Below are 21589 nucleotides of genomic sequence, written 5' to 3' on the forward strand. Positions count from 1 at the left end.
GGTTACTCCCGAGCAGCGACGATTCCAATTTTATACAAAAATTTCGTACTACTACTTTCGATCTCATGCTTGGGAAGCTGGAGCATATGAATGAAATGTGAAACTACTTCCGAACATGAAGCTTTTTGCTTGTAGTAGGCTTGATAAGCATTTGATATTGGTACTTCGTGAATTATATTTTCTCGTGTTATAAAAATGACCATTTGTGCCAAAACTGTCTCGTTTATTTGGTGTTTGTTAAGATAGCTACAATATTAGACAGGCTTATTTTGTTTTATCTAGCAGTGACAAACACGTTATCAGATTGAGAAATCACCAAGTCTTGGGTATTGTATGTACTAACGGCTTTTTCAGTATTAGCCAAATAATTTCTTTTTTCATGTAGCAAAACATTTGACGATCTTTGATGAGGTAATAGATTCTTTCCCAGAAAGGAAAGCACGTCATGTAAATCTGTAACAAAGTTAGAGTGTAAAAATGCTAGGTTTAATGTCTGACGAAATGTACTGTCTTGCTTGTCTCTTCTACTGGTTTCATGTATCCTATATTTAATTTTATATCACACAAAAAAACGAGTTATTAGCTATAGGCAATAAATAATGCAAATTTTCTGAAGAGTTCTTGTTCTCCCGGTTACAAATTATCCCATCCAATATTGATTGCGAGTTTTTTTCTGATGCGCAAAGCAGTCTCAGTTATAGTGGGAAAGGTGATAATCTTCACACGACCGACGTTTACGTTCAGTGATTTTGCTGTTTTCTCTTCGTTTATTGTTCTCACGTCAAGTGAAAACAAAATGGATTTCTGTGGCTGAGAGCTATCAAGTGAATTAAAATACATTGACAGGAGTACGGAAGGCTAAATTATGTTATTAGTTTCAGATTTTATTTTATTTCCATCTTTCTGACAGTCAAGCATTAATAGCCTTACAGAACAATGAAGTTATATTTGTCGAAGAGATTTGGCTTTCATTAATCTTTTCCACTGAGGCAGTCAATTTATTTGAAACGAAGTGTTTAATTCCACACTACTGGCTGGTTTCAACGGTTTGCTGCATTTCGAAAGTGCATGTTTTCATCTTCTAGCACGTATGAAATTATGTCATAATGAAGAACCAAAGATGAAATAATACATTACTGGTACTCCAAGAAAATTTACATCCGAATCTGGACATAGGAATGTCCACATCAAGCCGAATTACGCGTTTTAGTGTGGTTCACGAAATTCCGATGCACTTTGAGTATACTCTGATGTCTTTTTCTTTTATGACAATGTAAGATCGTTTAATGTCTTACACCTACGAACATACGAGCTTCCAGAATCCTAGTAGCTGCGCAAGCGCGGTGACGCCTGTTATCTGGCGCTCTGGCAACTACTGAGGCGAACCTATTTATAACAGGTCGCGGGAAAATATTGCGAATGGTTGTTTGAAAATCGTTACTTTCAAAGTAAATTTCCTTTTATGTAAGTTGTACTATGTGCGAGAATTTACGATGAACTCCTTAAATCACGGAGCGTTTGACTCATTTAAAAATCAAGTCTGGTACGAACATTTAGAAAAATTTCGAGCTCAGAAGATCAGTCATGTCCTTTGTGGGAAGTGTGTAAGTGTAACGCGCAAAAATCAATATGGTATGTGAAAGCTTAGCTTCTCTTGCAGCTTATTAATCTTAGAGACCAAGATTATATGTGAAAACTTTGCTTTTTTTGTAGTAACAAGATGTATATTAATTTGAACCATTATTAACGTTTCCTATCTGTGAACCCACTACTGAACAGTGGTATTGCTATCACGTGTCATATGCTCGAATATCCGCTGTCATCGCCTGGCGAGATCACGTGACATGAGCTACGACTGGTTACAAAAGCGCATTGTAATCTTTATTTCAATGCTTCAGAAAGTGACATGCGGCGTTTGGTGGAATTTATATGTACACTTCCGTAATACGAAAATATGTAGCGTACACGTTTCCAAATTCATGTATTTTTTTTACTGAATGTGGCTTTCTAAAGGGCCGAGAAGTACTACGCTGGTGTATAAAGCCATAACCATTCAAAGGATTGATAAATTTTACAGGTTCGAGGAAAAGTACCCTGTCACTTAACAAGGAAAAAGTGTATTTTCACCCAGGAGAAAGTCTAATTTTCACCGAGAAATCCTGGAATTTTTTTTCTCATCCTCGTATACACCCTGTATTTACTCCTGTCAGCTTAACGTCTGGGAATTCGGTTATAAATTGAATGTTATTCACAAGAGACCAATATGTGCTTATGTGCTGTGTCGAATAATGCGCCTTTTATACGAATCAGTCCACATATATCAACCGTCGTAGAGAATTTTGTATTAATAATTTTATAACAGAAGATTATAATACGGTTTCGGACTGCAAGAAGCCTCTTCTTTGACATGCATACTTACAGTAGAAATATTTGACGTAACATCTGAAACGCCGACTTCTCGATAATTTGCACCTAGATGAATTAATTCTTAGCCTATTTCTTTGGAACTGTCATCAGAAACACCTCTCACCTCTAAAACGTGTCACCTTTTTAGCACACATTGCAACAAACTTCGCTGATTTTTATTACAACCTAAATTCCTGAAGGAGATAGTGGGGGATTTCATACAACTGTATTTCTTTAAATGAGTGTTCGCAACTGGAAACACAAACGATCAGTTTACGCGTGACATGCTGTAGAATTTGTTTCAGTTTACAACAAATATTTATTCCTTACTTCGCTTTTTGGACTATCCCGCTTCCTCTACGTTTACGCATTGGTTTCAGTTTTACTTGTTACTGCAAATACTTCCTCACTCTGCATGATTACAAATACATCACGAATGAGAATCCTGTGGTGGATGTAGTTGCGCAGGGGTGAAGGTACGTTTGACGTTTTTGGAGTCTAACATTACGTATGACTTGGCCATGGCCTCTACGCTCGGCCACTGGTGCGGGCAGGCTGTCTAGGTAGGCTGTGCTCAGCACACCTCTCATTTTGTGCTCTATTACTCCGTCATGCAAAACTAGCCCGCCCCAACATCAACCGCTCTACTACACACAGTTTATTGACCGACCGACAAATTTCGTAACAGTCTACACAACACACGTCCCGACCGACTACATGATTTCAGCGCCCCCCTGCTCCTAGAGCTGGTTATGACGTTCTGTTCTACGCGATACCGCTTAGTATTCCACAAGTAAATAATTGGGATTTGGCTTGGCTGTTCGAACTAACAAGGCCAGAAAAAGCCGTGATAAAGCTGTGGGTAAAGAAATGGCTATTGCAATGGACCAAATGCTTTGTTACTTACGGAGCTGAGACCCGAGGATTTTCGGAATTATTTAAGAATGAATGTAAAATGCTTTTCGGAGCTCCTGAACGTCGTTATACGATAGCTAATACGATTTCTAGCCACTGGCGGAACTCAGCGCAATTAATCCCCAAAATTATCTAAAAGGATTCATGAAATCTGCAAGGTGATTAATAGTTGCTTGAGGAAATACTCGTGATAAAGCAGAAGCGAAACGATAATTAAAATATATTTATGTAAACTTTATGAATTTATGTTCGAATGTAATAATATCCCCTGTAAGTTCAAGAAATTCATTTCAGATTAGAAGGACGACTGCAAATGGCGGCGGCGCGTATTATGTAATAAATTCAGCAACATACTCATAAGAAATGAAGCACTTAACAGTTGTTAGAACTTGAGAAAAGCTCTTCACTTTGCTCTTCATAGCAGGAGGGGTGACGATAGGTTGAATTTTTGTAACACTTCTAATAATGAACCAAATGTGTCTGTAATTCGGCTTTTAGTTTTTATTTTCGCTACGTATCGGAAATTAAATAAAAATCCAATCTGTCTGTATTTAAGATTATCAGACTTCCTTTCCGATGAGTATAGGAAATAAAATCGAGAAACAGACAGATGATTAACAGTTATTCACAAAAATGTGCATTTTAATTTCTCTGTTTGCCACATGAAACTACTATAGATTCGTTAAAAATGAAAGAAGCACTTCACTTCTTACCCTCTATTGCTATACTGCTCGCACGGCATGTCCCACAGACGTCTGAAGACTCGAAAACTTTCCAGGAACTCTCTCATACAAATTTCGTCTGCCTCGCACACTGCAGTGTTAGCCACATTCGGAGTGCACTGAACCCCGCGCGTGGTGACTGAGAAGGAACTGTTGTGGGGCGGCTTGCACGACAGACTACACGATTTGCACGGCGAATGGGGTCGCGGGCAGGCAGGTGCGGCTGTCTGCTAGTCTTAGCCAACCAACCCACCGCAAAGAAAAATCTCTCTTCATACCAACAAGCCTACAGGCGTACTGTTAGTCGGTCGGTCGGTCAACAAGCTACACGCGCACAATTTATCGGTCGGTCGGTAAACCGGCGCATGTGTAGGGTAGGGTCCTTTACTGACAGTGAGACACTGATAGTAACTGAATGAGAGAAAGAGCTCGAAAATATAAATTTCGCAATAGCAGATTCCGATGTCTCATAACAGGCTTCCGACTTCAGCGTTGAAGGATTTCAATACTATATGTAGTATACCGAAGCAACATTACGACAGATCACTGGCGACACACTATGGGGAGTTACTGGCAATGCTTGAGGAAAGTTCGGTTGAGTGGCTGACCACGATTTCTCGCGGAGGTTTGCTTGTAACCTCAGAATCGCTCCTTCAAACTACTATGAAATTATCGAGTGAGGTAACGCAGTGGTTAGAACACTGGACTAGCATTCGGCAGGTTTACAGTGCAAACCTGCGTCCGGTCACTTAGGTATGGGATTTCCGTGATTTCCCTAAATTTCTTACTGCAAATGTCGGGATGGTTCCTGTGAAAGGGCACGGCCGACTTCCTAGTCCACCCTTACATAGTCCGAGCTTGTGCTCCGTCTCTAATGGCTTCGCTGTCGACAGCACGTTAAACTCTAACCTCCACCTCCCAGCTACGAAATTTTTTTTGTCCAGATCTATGGAACCACAATTTCTCCACGGAAATTGGTGTCACTAAGAACCTGTGCTCCATACTTTGGGAACAATTGTCCATTTTTCATCCGGAAGTAATTAAAATTTGCGCCAGAGCGAAAACATCTATCCAGCTGCGCAGGCTATCATCAAAGACCAGGCAAAGGAAACAGAGGCAGCTCAGCGTCGAGAAGCAGAAAATACGGATTTGTCATCGGTTTAAGGTCTCAATGAACAGTATTTGCGTATACAAGGCTCCTACACACACACAAATTTATCGGATGACAGAATGACCAAATTGGTCGCAGCCTACACACGTCCGAACCGACTGTACTCGGCGATTATAGTGCCGCCCTGTTGTTTGTTTTATCTTCAGTTAATTCCGTTTTTGTTCTACGAGATCTCGCCTGGTTTTTCAGAAAAATAATAACGCGGTTTGCTTTGGCTGTTTTAAAGATGAGAAGGGAAAAAACAGAGAGAAAGCTGTGGGCAAAGAAGTGGCCAACGCAAGGGAAGAAATTCACCCATGTTCAGGCTGGGAGCTTATAATTTTCCTGATTATTTAAGAAGGGGTGAATCATGCATTTCGGGGCTGCTGGACTTAAAGGAGAAATAATGCAGTCCTGAGAGAGGTGCTAAACTCCGAGGAGAGACTGTTAGTTGCATTACGATTTCTCGTCACTGGCGGCAGACCTAAGATTCAGTACTGTCATACCGCTGCAATTACTACCTAAAATTATTCCTGAAACGTGCAACGTGATCTATAGTTGACAGAGGTAATAAATCATGATAAAATAAATAAAACAAAACGTTATTAATTTATTTACGGATGCTATACAAAAGATGATCTGCAAATTTCAGAAACTCATATCATATTTGAACAAGAAAGACTACACATGACGGTGGCGCGCATCATCTAGTAAATACAATGGATACGTAAGAAATGAAACATTTAGCGACTGTTAGAATTGTACGGTTGGGTTGTTTGAGGGAAGAGACCAAACAGCGAGGTCATCGATCTCATCGGATTAAGGAAGGACGGGGAAGGAAGTCGGCCGAAGTCGGCCGTGCCCTTTCAAAGGAACCATCCCGGAATATGCCTGGAGCGATTTAGGGAAATCACGGAAAACCTAAATCAGGATGGCCGGACGCGGGATTGAACCGTCGTCCTTCCGAATGCGAGTCCAGTGTGCTAACCACTGCAACAACTCGCTCAGCGTTAGAATTGCAATAAATAAATAAATAAAAATTAAAGATGCCACATTTGGTCTACAGGGAAATTAAAATCTAAAAACATAAATAAAGAAGATCAACAGACTTAATCTCGTGTTGCACATAGAGAAACCATTATGGATTCGTTAAAAAATGAAATAAGTGCTTCATTTCTTGCACCTCTATTGTTATACTCCTCACACTATGTGTCGCGAAAAGATGTACAGTCTTTGAATTTCTCTAAAAACTCTGTCCTTAAAGTTTCGTCCGCCTCGGACGTAGAAATGTATATTACAACAGTATTTAATTCTGAGAGCGGTGTCAGAACTGGTGTTTTAGTCATGCGTTTGTCACGATCGCGATACACACGACACAATTTCTTGGGTCAGTTGTCGACTGGTCGGACGCGCCCGACAACCCGACAATAAAAATTCGTCGGTCGGTCAGTCAAAACGCCGACACACAGCCAATTTGCCAGACGGACGGTTGGTGGGGTGCCACGAGAGGCGCTGCTATCGAGTCATGTGATCTGCCTGACGGCTGCAACGGATGATACGAACAGCTGAGGGTTATTCGTCTTACGTGGTTAGATTTGATCACATCGAGTATTGAGCACAGAGTTGGCAGGAGTTGTTTTGTTGTTGTTGCTGTTTGGAGTGGAGTTTTGTTGTTGCTTTGGGAGGAGAGTTGTTTTGTTTCGAGGGGAGTTGTTTTGTTTCGAGGGGAGTTGTTTTGTTTCGAGGGGAGTTGTTTTGTTTCGAGGGGAGTTGTTTTGTTTCGAGGGGAGTTGTTTTGTTTCGAGGGGAGTTGTTTTGTTTCGAGGGGAGTTGTTTTGTTTCGAGGGGAGTTGTTTTGTTTCGAGGGGAGTTGTTTTGTTTCGAGGGGAGTTGTTTTGTTTCGAGGGGAGTTGTTTTGTTTCGAGGAGAGTGAGAGTGGTGCTGACGAGGGTGAGAGTGGTGCTGACGAGGGTGAGAGTGGTGCTGACGAGGGTGAGAGTGGTGCTGACGAGGGTGAGAGTGGTGCTGACGAGGGTGAGAGTGGTGCTGACGAGGGTGAGAGTGGTGCTGACGAGGGTGAGAGTGGTGCTGACGAGGGTGAGAGTGGTGCTGACGAGGGTGAGAGTGGTGCTGACGAGGGTGAGAGTGGTGCTGACGAGGGTGAGAGTGGTGCTGACGAGGGTGAGAGTGGTGCTGACGAGGGTGAGAGTGGTGCTGACGAGGGTGAGAGTGGTGCTGACGAGGGTGAGAGTGGTGCTGACGAGGGTGAGAGTGGTGCTGACGAGGGTGAGAGTGGTGCTGACGAGGGTGAGAGTGGTGCTGACGAGGGTGAGAGTGGTGCTGACGAGGGTGAGAGTGGTGCTGACGAGGGTGAGAGTGGTGCTGACGAGGGTGAGAGTGGTGCTGACGAGGGTGAGAGTGGTGCTGACGAGGGTGAGAGTGGTGCTGACGAGGGTGAGAGTGGTGCTGACGAGGGTGAGAGTGGTGCTGACGAGGGTGAGAGTGGTGCTGACGAGGGTGAGAGTGGTGCTGACGAGGGTGAGAGTGGTGCTGACGAGGGTGAGAGTGGTGCTGACGAGGGTGAGAGTGGTGCTGACGAGGGTGAGAGTGGTGCTGACGAGGGTGAGAGTGGTGCTGAGGAGAGAGTTTTTGCTTTGGGAGGAGAGTGCCATCAAGATAACAGCCATGGTAAGTGAACTCTGATATTTTTTGTAAATTGTATTTTGCTGGGATGTTAAGTTTTAAGAAAATGACGGTGTTCATATTTTATTTGATGTTCTTATTAACATGTTATGCATGTGAAATGAAAGTCCCCTATATTTATATATATCTCTCTCATTAAAACTTCCCTCTGATACAATTTGTATAATAGCATGCTCATTGCGATTATTTGTTTTACAATAACATCAAAAACAGACTTTTTACATTATTATTTTGCCTGTTTCGACTCTATACATGGTTGATTTTTTAATCTGCAGTGGCTGCGCTGTTTACTTTCGCATTAGAGGATTTCCTTCAGTCATCTGATTTCATATTTCGTATCCATCCAACTCGAAAATCTCTGGGTGAAGGGTGTGAGAAGATAAGTTTAGAAACCCACCAAACGTTGCATAATACGTTTTCAGAATTGTCAGGAAGAGGACAGGTAATTCATATAAATTTCGTTGTCTGTGATAAGGAAATTTACGAGTAGGTCATTGCTTCCTGCAGTGGGAGAAGTTGTCTGTGATAAGTTTCCAGCAGCTGTTTCGACCAATAACGAACGATTCTTTCCATTAATTTAAGGTTGTTTTCTTGTTAGTGTTTGGCAAGAATTTCTACTTCTCGTGGTTGGCCCGTTAATTTGAGTTTTTAGTAGTGATTATTACGCATGTTAAGTTTGTTCGCGGATGCAATGAGTGGCACTATGAGGGACATATTCTTTATGCTTGAAACCCAGATGGCCGGTATTTTCATATCATGAGTCAAAGCAGACATGTGGGATCGCAACCTATTGGTAATCCCGTAAACAGTGCTGTGCAATGAACATTAAAACTATACTGGTACATGTTTACATCCTGTTACTTTAAGCACAAGGTTTGCAATTGTAGTTCAGGGATTATACGCTCTCGTGTTCTATAAATTGCAAGTAATAGGTTGGAGTGAATGTAACTGTTGCTGCTCTAGTGGATCAAAGATACGTTCTAGACGTTCAAGAAAACGGAGGGGGGATGGAAGAGACTGCCGATTTACTTCGATACACAGCTCTCAAGGGACTTGTACGAAGAGTTCATAGTGAGTAGAAAGATAGTGCAAATCAGAAATTTTTTCCCTTCATTGGAACTTTGAAGGAAGGATCTGTCTTAGGAAAAACGTGAACCTAAACGGGAAAAATGAACACCTCACGGTAAACCAAATAATATCCTTATAACCTTAGCAATATGGTGGAATGCCTCACATGAAGTGAAAGAAGCCCAGTATTTTGTTCTAATGTTTGAAGAGTCAAAAGGGTTTTCGAAAACTGAGAAAATATAGTCATTCGGTGCTATTTAGGTGGTAACGTATACGAAACGTCCCTAGTCTTCGAACCTGTAAAAACTTGGTAGTCTACATTAAGAAAAAACTACCAACCGTAATTTAAATTTCTGTTGCACAATCACATGACGGAGCTGCACCTACGAGTGATTTTTATGGACGTATTCGAGCTGTTTTAAGCAAACAAATCCCACAAGCCACCTACACACACTATCATCGTCCTTTAAAGGATGAGGCTGTTGCCTGTTACGACCTTTGAAACAAACTCATACCCATCTTTATCCAGGCCTTCCAATATCTCCCATTTCTGCTTGTAGTCCTCAATCGTATGAGGAATTCTGTGACCTGGAATTATCATGAGGTGTTTGCTCCCAATCTTCACGATATTTCTTTTAACTTTTTCATTCATGATGGAAATATTTCTCTTCTAATTCTTCGTTTTCAATCATATCTTCTTGTGCAGCTCTTTGTCTTTCTCAGGAACCCCATTTCTTCTGTTTGAATTTTATTTTCTTGTGGTAAACAAACTTTCGATTGTGTAAGATAACACCGGAACAGCCGTTACTTTATAGAATATCACGACTGTTTGTTTTTGTGCTTTATAAGCCAGTGTTCTGCTAGCGGTGCCACAGAGAGCTTGAAATTTCTGTATTTAATTTTCAATATCAGGGTCCAAATCAAAACTTCCAGCGGATCCTAAATAAGAGTTGAGACACTTGTTCTAAAACTCAATTATCCAAAACAATTTTTGACCTGACTGGAGATTTTCCTCAGAATGCCATTATTTTTGTTTTGTTACTAGAAATTCTAAAGATGTACTTCCGTTCTGCTGATATATTGATCTTTGTTAGCTGGTACACTGATCTATGGAGGTCAGTCTGAAATACATTCAGATATTGCTCATTCGTTATGTTAATTCCTTTGTTTACTTTACATTTGCATTTGAGGTAATGTCATTGTAGCATTAAAAAGGATAGGTGACAGTCCACATCCTTATCTAACCCGTTGGTTAATAATTATTTCATCTAATCGATTCCTACCTGTGTTTACTGCATTGCATGTGCTATTGTAAAGACTTTTCACTACCTCAGTTAGGTAGTACGTATATCAATATTTGGACATAATCTTCCATAGGCTCTCACGGCTCACGCGTCCAAAAGCCTTGTGAAGATCGGTAAGGCCATATGGGTTTGTACATTAAACTCTGTCTTTTTCCTATCATGTTTTTAATTACAACCACAATGACTGTGCATAAACGACCTAAAACCATTATGTTCCTCAGAAATAATAGTTTCTGTAATATTCTGCATGTCATTATTGTTCTATCTATATAGTATGTAGCCAGTGTTTGGAAGACTTACGCCGCGATAGCTCCTACAATCACTGTGTTTCCCTTTCCTGGAGAGAGATCACTTCTGCTATGTACCAATGGTCTGGGGATCTTACATTTCGACCAACATTCATTTGTTAATTGTAAAGTCTTATTTAGTGGTAACCCTCCATATTTAATTAGCTCTGCATGTATTCCATCTATTCTTTTTTTTCCTGTATTTCATGCCTTTCAAAGCGTATTGTAGTTCGTCCGTAGTAATTGCGCTACTGATTCATTGTTCATACTTTCTCGAGTGTCATTTTCAGCATTCAGTGTAATTTATCCATTGCTTATAATGTTTAGTAAGGCAGCGTCTTTTTCTTTCTTGTTGAGCGCTTTCATGACCTCGTATGCACATTGCTGTCTGCCATGTACATCGTGTTCTAAGACGCTTATGAATGTAGTAGGCTGTTGGTGAGATTTGCACAGTAATTGTTGGGCAGCATTCCGCTTTATTCCGTACGTCTGCAAACTTTCTGACGTTTTCATCTGTAGAAACTTCGACAAGCTACGTATTGTTCTTTAATCACTTCTTTAATTTCTGTGTTCCAAATTGAGTATTTTCCCCATCTGTTTTCTTCCTTCTACCAAGTGCTTGTAGGGCTTCAATTATGCCGGTTTTGATATTCAATTCTATATTGATGTCTTTATTGACTGATAATAAAACAAGCTTTCCTTGGAGTCAGTACTGATGAAGTTTCCTAATACTGTATTCCGACAGAAGATATATTTTGAACAACTCGTGGTGTGGTTTCTTTAGGAGTTTGTCTCCTTTCATTTTGGCAGTAGCCTTATCTTACTGCGTAGAGGGAAGTGGTCACTACCTATGTCTCGTCCTCTACAAACAAATATATCTTACATCAGATTATTCATTTTATCATTAATCAGTGTGTACTCAATCACAGACATTAATCTTCGTGCACTCCACGTAAACTTGTTACTATCTTTGTCTGCAAAATGTGGTAGTAATTTTAAAATTGTTGGAGACAACTGTGCGTAGTTCATTTCCATTATTATCAAGGATCTTTTCTCCAAATAAGCCTGATATTACTGGTGTAGGTAGATTTCCAGCTCTGCATTACAATCACCAGCGATGACAACACGGTCTGTCGTGTTGATTTTTATTCACTTTCTGAGGATCATCCTTTCCTCCTCTGGGCTGTAGACAGCTTTTAGATAATCTCTTGGAATTTGAAATGGGTCATTATTCATAAGGTTGAATTGACGAACCTGCCCTCTCCATTTATCATTGACTGAAATTGACACTCCAGCACTAGCTCGTTTTCTTTGTGGGAACCCACTGTAAGCTATCGTGTAGTCCGTCACATCTTTTGTTTCTCTTGGTTTTTCCTAGTTTCTGTTACAGTGTATATTTCCCTCTCCTTGCGTACTTAGTTTAACTCGTTTTCTGTGTTGGTTAGTCGTCTAACATTCCACATTGCCAAAGACACACAACCTGCGCACGTGATGGGGCTGCCGCCTCTTGCTTGATTTTCTGTCGGGGTTGTCTGGCTTGGGAAGCTGGATGCACAGCGCCTCTAGAGCCCTCCCTTCCCTATGTATGAACCATGACTTGGTATGGTGACATGTAGACGGATCAAGTCGGCTGTAGATATTTGACACTGCAGTACTGTTTTTACAAGTGGTTCGGCAGCGCATTTAATTTTGATTAAAAAATGAGAATAAAGACTTCTGAAAGACATTAAAAAGGGACACTAAATAGGTCTGTCAGTATGGTTCACGAATGGCTTTGAAGTTGACAATTTAACTCTGCTGAACATTCAGGCAGAAAATTCGGAACGAGCTGCAGAAGCATCAACATTTAGTGCAGAATTTTTCATTTATGTCTGTTCACAAGTTTTCTAGAAATGTGTAAGTTAATACTAAATTCCATTCAGGGGCTCGACTGTTACATTGTTGCTATAATCTTATTAGTAGGAGTAAATGAGATTATTTTTAACCAAATGTGTGGGTCAGACTCAGGTTTCATTTATGAATTGAAAGGAAATGGTGGGTAGATGTGGCAACAAAGTAGGTGCTGATATTCCCACAGCTTCGTGTTCTTTTCAAGGGTTCCGAAGTTGCCAAAATGTCTTGGGTAATATGTAGGTGAAATGGCGAATAAAAATGACCTTTCAAGATTTCGCTGTCAGTAGGGTGTGTGCGTGGATACTAGAAGGCACGGCAGGGATCACGAGGGGTGTCCACAGTAGCGAGCCCGGACAGCGCCTAGCAGCCCGGGACTGCCACTATGTTGTAATTGCGTTTCCGAGCGAAAACAAGGTTGCTTGCGTCAATGTGAATTTTTATTACTGACTGGTGATTGAATACAGAGTTACGGCGTAATTATCGGCATGTTGAGGGATTTTTAGAGAAAGTTCTTAAGTGAAAAATAATGATTTGCTACGAGCCCTAGAAGCGGTGAGACAAAAAGAAAATAGACAAGTGTTTGAGACTTGCAGATTCGCTTCCAGTTGAAAATGCTCTTGTGGGTTGCGATTACGGAAGAGATTTGAAAAGAACTGTTGACTACTCGTTCTAAATGCAGGTAGAGTGATGCTGTTCCAATTCTAAATCCATCCACTGCTGATTCAGGCCGTAGTAATGAGCCTAATAATGAGAGAAATATTCGGGCACGAAAATGGAGCTATCGCAAGGAATTAGAAAATATTTTCCAGGAAAATAGAAGTAAATTAACGACTATGGAAGAAATTGCTACTAGACAAAACGTTAACGACGAAAACCCACTGCTATGTGACTGTCAATGCGTGCCTGCGCAAGTAAATAGAAATTATGAAAATAGAAACAAAGGATCTTCAGACAAAAGAATACAGGATATAGCACTGAGTTACGGAAATTAAAATATGTTCAAAAAGTGATTCAGGACTCTTTCTGTATCAACAACTGTTTATGGAGGGACAGCATACTAACTGGTCACTTTAAGATATTCCATAGTATGCGAAATTACGTTGCCTATCATATAAGGCGTTACCTTTTCTCTGATCTTTCCTGGAATGTTTCACAAGGGCACGCATTTTCTTCAGAATTAGAGCTATCAACAAGGAAAAAAATGTAATAAGTGAACTGAGAGGAGACAGAAACTGAAAAATGAAAGGTTATGTTATAACCTTCCAGAATAGCAAAGAAAACTTAATACAGTTATGGTTTAAAATGACAATATAGGGGGTTTCTCCGTACCACAGATTTGGGGTCTAAGGCTGTGTGAGCCTTTTTTAAAAATCTTTATTCACAAAAACAATTATTATACATAATAACCCACCAACTAAAACATTAGTGGGTCCTAAGTACATACAATGTACTGATTACCAATCAGCATTTACTATTCTTTTATCTACTAAATATTAACTACAGGATGGAGAGCTAGCTACTGTATGGGAAAGCCTACTATTCAACCTACTACTCTACCAAGCTACGTCCTGCAGCGTTAAAAGTGTGCCAGCAAAATACAAACCTCTTTCTTGGCCGTGCCCACTGAGCTAATCCCAGTGGGCGTACCCCTGACACTGGGCTGGCCTTAACTGGAAATCGCTGCAGGTCTTTCTAAATTATCCAGAAAAACTATATTCTACCAATGAATCCTAACTACTAGGGTCATAAACAGTGTGCAGTGTCTAATTTTGGTAAGTTCACACCATCCCCATAATCCAGGACGTGGCGGATTCCAATCGTCACGGCGGTCGGCCAGTCCGCGCGCCGTCGATGTGGGATGGCTGTGGGATGTTGATTCATTGCTCGCCACTCTCTCTCTCTCTCCCTTCGGTATACATGCAGGACGTTGGTGGATACCTCGCTGGCAAGTCTGTCAATGATGTTAAAGGTGACCGGATTCCTGATAAAGTGAAATGTCTGTCTTGGGTAGTTGGTTCCTTAATTCCGTGGCAACATCATCAAACAAGGGGCACTTGTGGACGACGTGGTCCGGTGTACCTATCCCGGCACCACAGTCACACAAAGGAATTGCCCTTTTCCCAAACCGGCAGAGATATGCCGGATACGGACAACGCCCAATGAGGAAGTGCAGTAGTCCCTTACTAGGTTGAAAACGTTTAATTTGAAGACATTCCCTGATGTTTGGAAGTAACTGGTAGGTTCTTCTGCCTGTCTCGTCCCTATCTCAGAAGTACTGCCATAATTCTTCCCCCTTCTTCTAATCGACGGATCGACGGTTTGTCCCCCACTCGCACCCCCAAAATGCCCTCCATCTTTTCAACTTGTCCCCTTTTTGCCCAATAGCACGCAGCCTGCTCTCTGATTGTAACGTCTAGGGGGTACAGCTTCATGAAAATCAGCAATGCTCCCCCTGGGGATGTGCGGTAGGCTCCAATCGATCGCAGTAGCATGTTGCGCTGCACCCTCCTCACGGCCAAAGCAGGAACGACCCCTGTGAGCCCAGACTCCAGACCTGTAGCCCTCGATGAAAGCAAGGATAGTGTTTGATGAGTTGTGGGGAAAGATGAAATCGCCTGTGCCCAATCATTATAAGGTTGTTAAAGACCTCTAGCGACCTATGAGTTGCCACTTCAGTGTGTTGGGCGAAGCTCCATCTCTCATCCAGAATAACACCCAGGTATCGTGCCTCTCGATGGTGCATAACTGGTGTGCCCTCAATCCTGACGGTTGGGTTCCTGGTCAATTGGCATTTTAAAAGCAAGCAAGTAAATTGACTAGTTTGGCGCCATTTTAACTTTGATCCTGTAGCACCATTGCGACAATATGGTCATAGTTCTCCCGATGTTGGGTTCTAGTTCCTCTCGGCTTCAGCTGCCAACCAACAGGAGGTGGTCGTCAGTGTAGGCTATCACCTCTAGCACATCAGCGCTGCTCTCAAAGTTGTCTAGGAGAGGCTCCATATTGATGTCCCGAAAGAGTGACCCCAGGACAGAGACCTGTGGATACTCCTTCGTTATCCACTTACCCACTCTCCCACTAGGGGATGATAGCCAGACCTCCCTTTCCACAAAATTGCTCCTAAGACACCCATAAAGAGACCCTTGGCACTCTTCCTCCCACAAGCGGCAGAAGAGCGAAGGCCACCACAGGTTGTCGAAGGTGCCACTGATATCTATCGTGATGCCAACTAACAAGGGAACCTCCCCATCGCACCCCCCTCAGATTTAGTTATAAGTTGGCACAGTGGATAGGCCTTGATAAACTGAACACAGATCAATTGAGAAAACAGGAAGAAGTTGTGTGGAACTGTGAAAAAATAAGCAAAATATACAAACTGAGTAGCCCATGGGCGACATAGGCAATATCATGGAGACAATTTGCACACGAGCGCCGTGGTCTCGTGGTAGCGTGAGGAGCTGCAGAAGAAGAGGTGCTTGGTTCAAGTCTTCCCATCAAGTGAATATTTTACTTTCTTTATTTTTGCATAGTGTTTATCTGTCCGTTCGTTCATTGACGTCTCTGTTCACTGTAATAAATTTAGTGCCTGTGTTTTGCGGCCGCATCGCAAAACCGTGCGATTAGTAGACGAAAGGATGTGCCTCTCCAATGGGAACCGAAAACATTTGATCGCAAGGTCATAGGTCAACCGATTCCTCCGCAGGAAAACACATCTGATATATTCTATACGACACTGGTGACGGCATGTGCGTCACATGACAGGAATATGTTGTCGACCCACCTAACTTGTACACTTGGCGAATGGGTAAAAAGATTCTTCTACCTTGCCCGATTTAGGTTTTCTTGTGAATGTGATAATCACTCCCAAAAAAGTGATGAAAACATAAGAGTTTGTCACATAAACTGAAAATAAAAAATTAAACTTTTCACTCGATGGAAGATTTGAACCAAGGACCTTTCGTTCCGCAGCTGCTCACGTTACCACGCGACCACGGCGCTCATGCGTTTCCGGCGTCCTTGATGTAGCCTATCTTCCCATGAACTACTCAGTTTGTATTTTTGGTTATTTTTTCACAGTTCTATACAACTTCTTCCTGTTTTCTCAATTGATCTGTGTTCAGTTTTTCAAGACCTATCCACTGTGTCAACTTATAACTAAATCTGAGGGGGGTGCGATGGGGAGGTTCCCTTGTAAGTACTTCTGTGTGGATGACCTGCAGGCCTCAGCCGCCATGGCGATTGCGTCAGAGGCATATCGCCCTGGCCAGAAGCCGAATTGCCTATTGCTCATCCCACAGAGCACCCGGTGTGCCATCTGCCTGTCAGCTAGTAACCACTCCAACAATTTCCCAAGCAGATCCAACACACAGCTCGATCAGTAGGACTTGACTTCCTTAGGATCTTTATCCTGCTTTTCTTGATAATTACTACGTAGGCTTCTTTCTAGATTGAGGGAAACATTCTGAGCCTCAACCCCTTATTGTATATTCTTGTTAGAGGTGTTACCAGTTGAGGAGCGATGTATTGCACCACCTCCGCTACAATGCCGTCTGGTCCTGGGGCTTTACCTCTTTTAAGTGATTTAATGTGCGTCGCCACCTCGTTCTCGGAGAATAGATACACTATGTTGTTGTTCGGATATTCTTCCCTACCTAATCAAGCCTTGTTCTTCAGTATCCTCCTTTTCCTTGTCGTCCTGGAGCAGGGATCGGCAATTTCCTGCCAAGACCCTGTCATCCGGTTCCCATCCTTAATAGTTGAAAGTACCATTGGTGACCGTATCTTTTCCCCTGTTATTTTTTAGGGTGTGCCCCAAGGGTCAATAGCCAATTGTGTTTGGACATACTTTTCCCAGTTTAGGAGTCTGACGTTTTTTAGTTCGCTTTGGAATTCTTCCTTGGTGTCCCTGTAAGTTTGCAGCCATCTCTGTTTCTCTTTTCAGACGACACTCACTGGTAGTACCTCCTCGGCCTCCTGGCAGACTGATGCGTCTGCCCTAGTTCAGCGGACCATGGAGAGGCAGTCACAGCCCTCCTCCTGGTTGGTACGGCTGCCTTAACTGCTCTAGTAAGCGTCCCACTAGCTCTTCTGGATGCTTATTGACTTCGTCACCATCTGGCCTTGTCAGGACGTCAAACTCTCTTGCTAGGCGCTCCCAGACTGTTGTAGTTGAGCTGAACATCCCAACCTATGTCCCAGTGGCATAATGTCAGAAAGCGTGAAGGTAATTAAGTTGCGATCACTAGTAGTCACCTGGTCTCTGACCATCCAGTTTTGCAAGTGGCCGGCAACGTTAGCTGACACTTACGTTATGTGTATGTTAGTAGCTTCACCTCCCCCGCCAGTATAGTATGCTCCGTGAACTTACATTGGATATTTTGATGGAAAGAAGGTGACGTTTTCACGAAACACTCTTGATATCTCCAGCTCTGTTGGCTATGATATACTGCGGAGACATGATCGTTTCCTTCATTTTTTTCCCTCTTACATCCAGAGTGCCACTGTGCCACAGGCGGATTTCGCATTTACGTCTGCCACCACCACTATCCTTCGACCTTGCAGCGCCGTGGTTATTTGCACAAGTTGGTCGAGTTACTCTTCTATATCGTCACCATACTGAAAGTACATGTTCACTAGGTGTATGACTCCCATGGGCGTCTGGAGCTCAAAGACAGTACAATGGTCATGTGAGAGATATGCATGCACTGTGACTTTTAAGGCTATGTTTAATATGATGGTGGCCTCGGGATCATTGCGGAAGCTTATTATTTGACAGTCTACCGCAGTGAAAGCTATATTTCCCGCAGGAGAGTATGAAGCTTGTAGACAGAGTACGTCAAGACTCATCTCCTCCACCACCCTCTGGAGCTCCTGCATGACCAGTCTACTCTTACGTGCGTTCAGCTGCCCCAACTGAGTCGTAGCAGTCATGGAAAATATGTATGAACGTATGAATCAGGGACGGTCTTCCTCCAGTCATATGTTATCCTCCCGTTTGCTAAGACAGCCTGATTGTAGATATCATCAAGATCAAATGTTTAATTCCTTCTTCCAAATTCCTTTTTGACGAGGTCACGCAGGGCACCAAAGTTGGTGGGGAGATTCATGGTTCTTAACTGTATTCTGTCAACAGCCTCCGTGGTCGAGAAGGTGACTTTACGTCCGTACTTACGTCCTACCACACTATGTCCCTCAATGCTGTTTTCAGGACAGCCAGATCCTCCAGACAACTGCAAAGAATGTGCCAAATTGGGATAAATTCTTATGGGGTCAACTTCCAAGCGTTAGACCGAGGGCTGCTCTAGGATAGCAATGGCATTCGTGCTACTAACTGCATTCATTTGCACTGGTTCTTCAGGTGTGAGCAATAGCCCAGGTGGCGAGTTCATTTTTCAGTGCCAATATAGCAATTTGGCTAATCTTGCCATTTTTAACATTGGACTCCAGTAACCGTGTGATCCATATATGCCTGTCGCTAACACTCCTGGATCTGCTCCATGTCCCCTGATGGTGCGGGAGCAGGAGGCATTGAGGCCCTCGCAGACGCACGCGAGTCGCTTGTCTCTTCGTCAGCCATGTTTAGACAAGCGAAAACATGGGTTGGGGGCCCGTCTCTAACCCCGGACCGGCTCCTCCGGCATGGGGGGGGGGGGGGGGGGGGGGGGGGGAGGGACTACTGCAGCTCACCCACCGACCGCGTCGCTAGGTTAAGGGCACCCCTGAGCTACCGGGTTCAGCACACCGTTGCCAACGTACTCGTCCCCTTCAGTGGCTCCCTCATCGACGATTTCATGTGAGCTCGATGTATGAGCCTCTTCCCACAGGGAAAAAAGCCATGCCATCTGAGATTGTGAGAGAAGTTTATGTCCTTCTGATACTTGACAACAGCAATTCACCGACCGTGGAAGAAAATAGTTCAGCATAAAGTGGAATAATAATAAACTAAAAGGAAAATCTCGATTACATTGATACCTGCATACGAGTTAAACATGTGTGCGCCGTTTTCCTAAAGCTTCAACGCAGCGCGGCGTGGCGAGAGGGTTTAGGGCGACGTGGCAGCTCGCAGCCCACCCTCGCGTGATCCCTTCGTCTATTCTTGTATCGTTGGTGTATGGGTACTGGAAAAAGTGACTAATGTATATAGGCGTACTTCCATTTCCAAAAAAAAGAATGGAAATCTTTTCAGATATTCTGCTCCTGCTAGGAGCGCGTGTATTGGAAAATTTTATGTATGTACGTGTGCTGTAGTTTCTGGTGCTCTCTTTTTTTATCTTGCCCCGCTTTGAAATCCCCATAATGTCGCTGGTCTCACGATAATTTGACTGGAATGGAAACAAATTTACATTTAGGGGAGAGTGACAAGAAGTGATGAAAGTAAGGTAGAGAAGACCCTGTCTATGGCCATAACAATTAAGAGAAATTGGAAATGTTGTAGAAATGACACATTGTTAAATTTTATTCCCATTTAAGTTGTTTTTATTAAAATTCTTATACAGTGCCACGTGTTACATTCTCGTCCAAGGTGGAATGGATTTTGAGTGGGTAACAGTACAGACATAAAACCCGGCAGCCGGGCGGCTGCCGTAGAGTCAGTAGAGTCGTTCACTCAAGCTGCCAAGTATAACCCTCCGTACCTCAGAATTCTAAATGCGGCCGTCTGCACAATCTGGCAATACTGCAGGATGCGCAAGTGTATGGAGTAATTTCTATCATACTTCACCAGCCATTTCAGGGGTATATCATGTGTTCTTCGTCTAGTGGTAAACGTCGCGCGATGTAAATACATAGTCGCGAGATAAACTCCTTGATGTTTTACTTTTAAATCATATTCGTGTCTGCTGATGTTACATCTGATGGAGTCACAAAGATAATCCTCTTCACTACATAGCCAACCAGTAATACCACAGTCTGGACTCTCGTGACAGCAGAAACTTCCAGAAACCATTCGCCCCGAACAGGTGGTGGCTGCGTAAACGTCGGAACAGATCACGCCCGAGACTTCCTCGCCGTGTATAGACTACCTGCCGCGTTCCAGGCGCCGTCCGCCAGGTTAACGCTGCGCGGGGCTGTGAGTGCATTTACCACCTGTCACTTCCTTACTTGAAGTTCTAGTGTTTATCTTGAAGTTGTGTGTTGGATTTTGCATGTTTGCAACTTAATCCATTATGCCAAAACTTTATTCTTCAATTTATTTCACTTTAAAGTGATACGTTCGTGATAAATGAAAAACTTTTCTGAAAATTTTTAATAGATGAGAATAGAACAAAAACTCTAGGCCGTCCCATTTCTGGGACGTTGGCAAAATTAGCCATAAAAAGGCGCGATATTACCACCTAAGCAGAAAACAAGAAACATAGTGAACAAAATACACACACTGTAATATTAGTGTGTCTATTCAGTGTGTAATGAAACAAAACACTTGGCATGTACACCAACAGAGTAGCTATGACACAGTTGTCATCTTTATGCAGTATGAAGACGTTTCCTATATTTTACTTAGCAGCTAAAGTGCTCACCTGTCCTCTCGTCAATTTTCGTCCTTGTGGTCTTCTGCATTTCGGTGTTGATCGTATGTTCTTTGAAACGCGCAACACCACTATTCCCCTTCAGTGAGAGCTTTTCATTTGGCTTAGAGATTTGGAACGTCCACCGTTGTGTTTACCATACAGATATGTCATCTGAGTGAATAGTGGCCACCACCGGTTTTATTTTTTTATCTTATCGTCCTATAAAGTGATATCTGCTTGTCCAGTACATCAATGCCACACATATAGGCGTTGTATTCTTCAAACAGATGTGGCACTGCAATAGACGTTTCCTTTCTCTTTGCCTGTGAGTAGCTTGCATCAGAGCTCAAAGCAGTAGTAGTACTGTTGTTTGTGGCTACACATACTGGTTTGCTATCCCTCAATTTCATTATCAGAACTCCATTCTCTTTGTCAGACTTGTAGCCATAGAACACTCATTTTCCTTCTCCTTTTTTTTGCATATCGACCTCGGGCATCTCTCATTTTCTAATTTTTCTGTGTAAGGCGTGTGTATGGCACATCGACGTAGGAATGCTAATGTAACACTTCGTTCTATTATTAGGATGGTAAGATGAACCGCTATTGCAGTTACTTCAGGAAATCTGAAATATAC

At 42.6% G+C, this 21589-nt stretch overlaps 1 protein-coding gene across 1 annotated transcript in view; it reads left to right on the forward strand.

Annotated features, from left to right (window-relative positions):
• LOC124605870 (clumping factor A-like) overlaps positions 1–21589 on the forward strand; it is a 186690-nt gene that overhangs the window by 7516 nt on the left and 157585 nt on the right. Inside the window, exon 2 of the mRNA XM_047137817.1 lies at positions 7099–7881. Within this exon, the coding sequence (XP_046993773.1) occupies positions 7099–7881 (783 nt within the window). The remainder of the gene's footprint in view (positions 1–7098; positions 7882–21589) is intronic.

This window comes from Schistocerca americana, chromosome 3 (genome assembly GCF_021461395.2).
Source record: "Schistocerca americana isolate TAMUIC-IGC-003095 chromosome 3, iqSchAmer2.1, whole genome shotgun sequence".
NCBI lineage: Eukaryota > Metazoa > Arthropoda > Insecta > Orthoptera > Acrididae > Schistocerca > Schistocerca americana.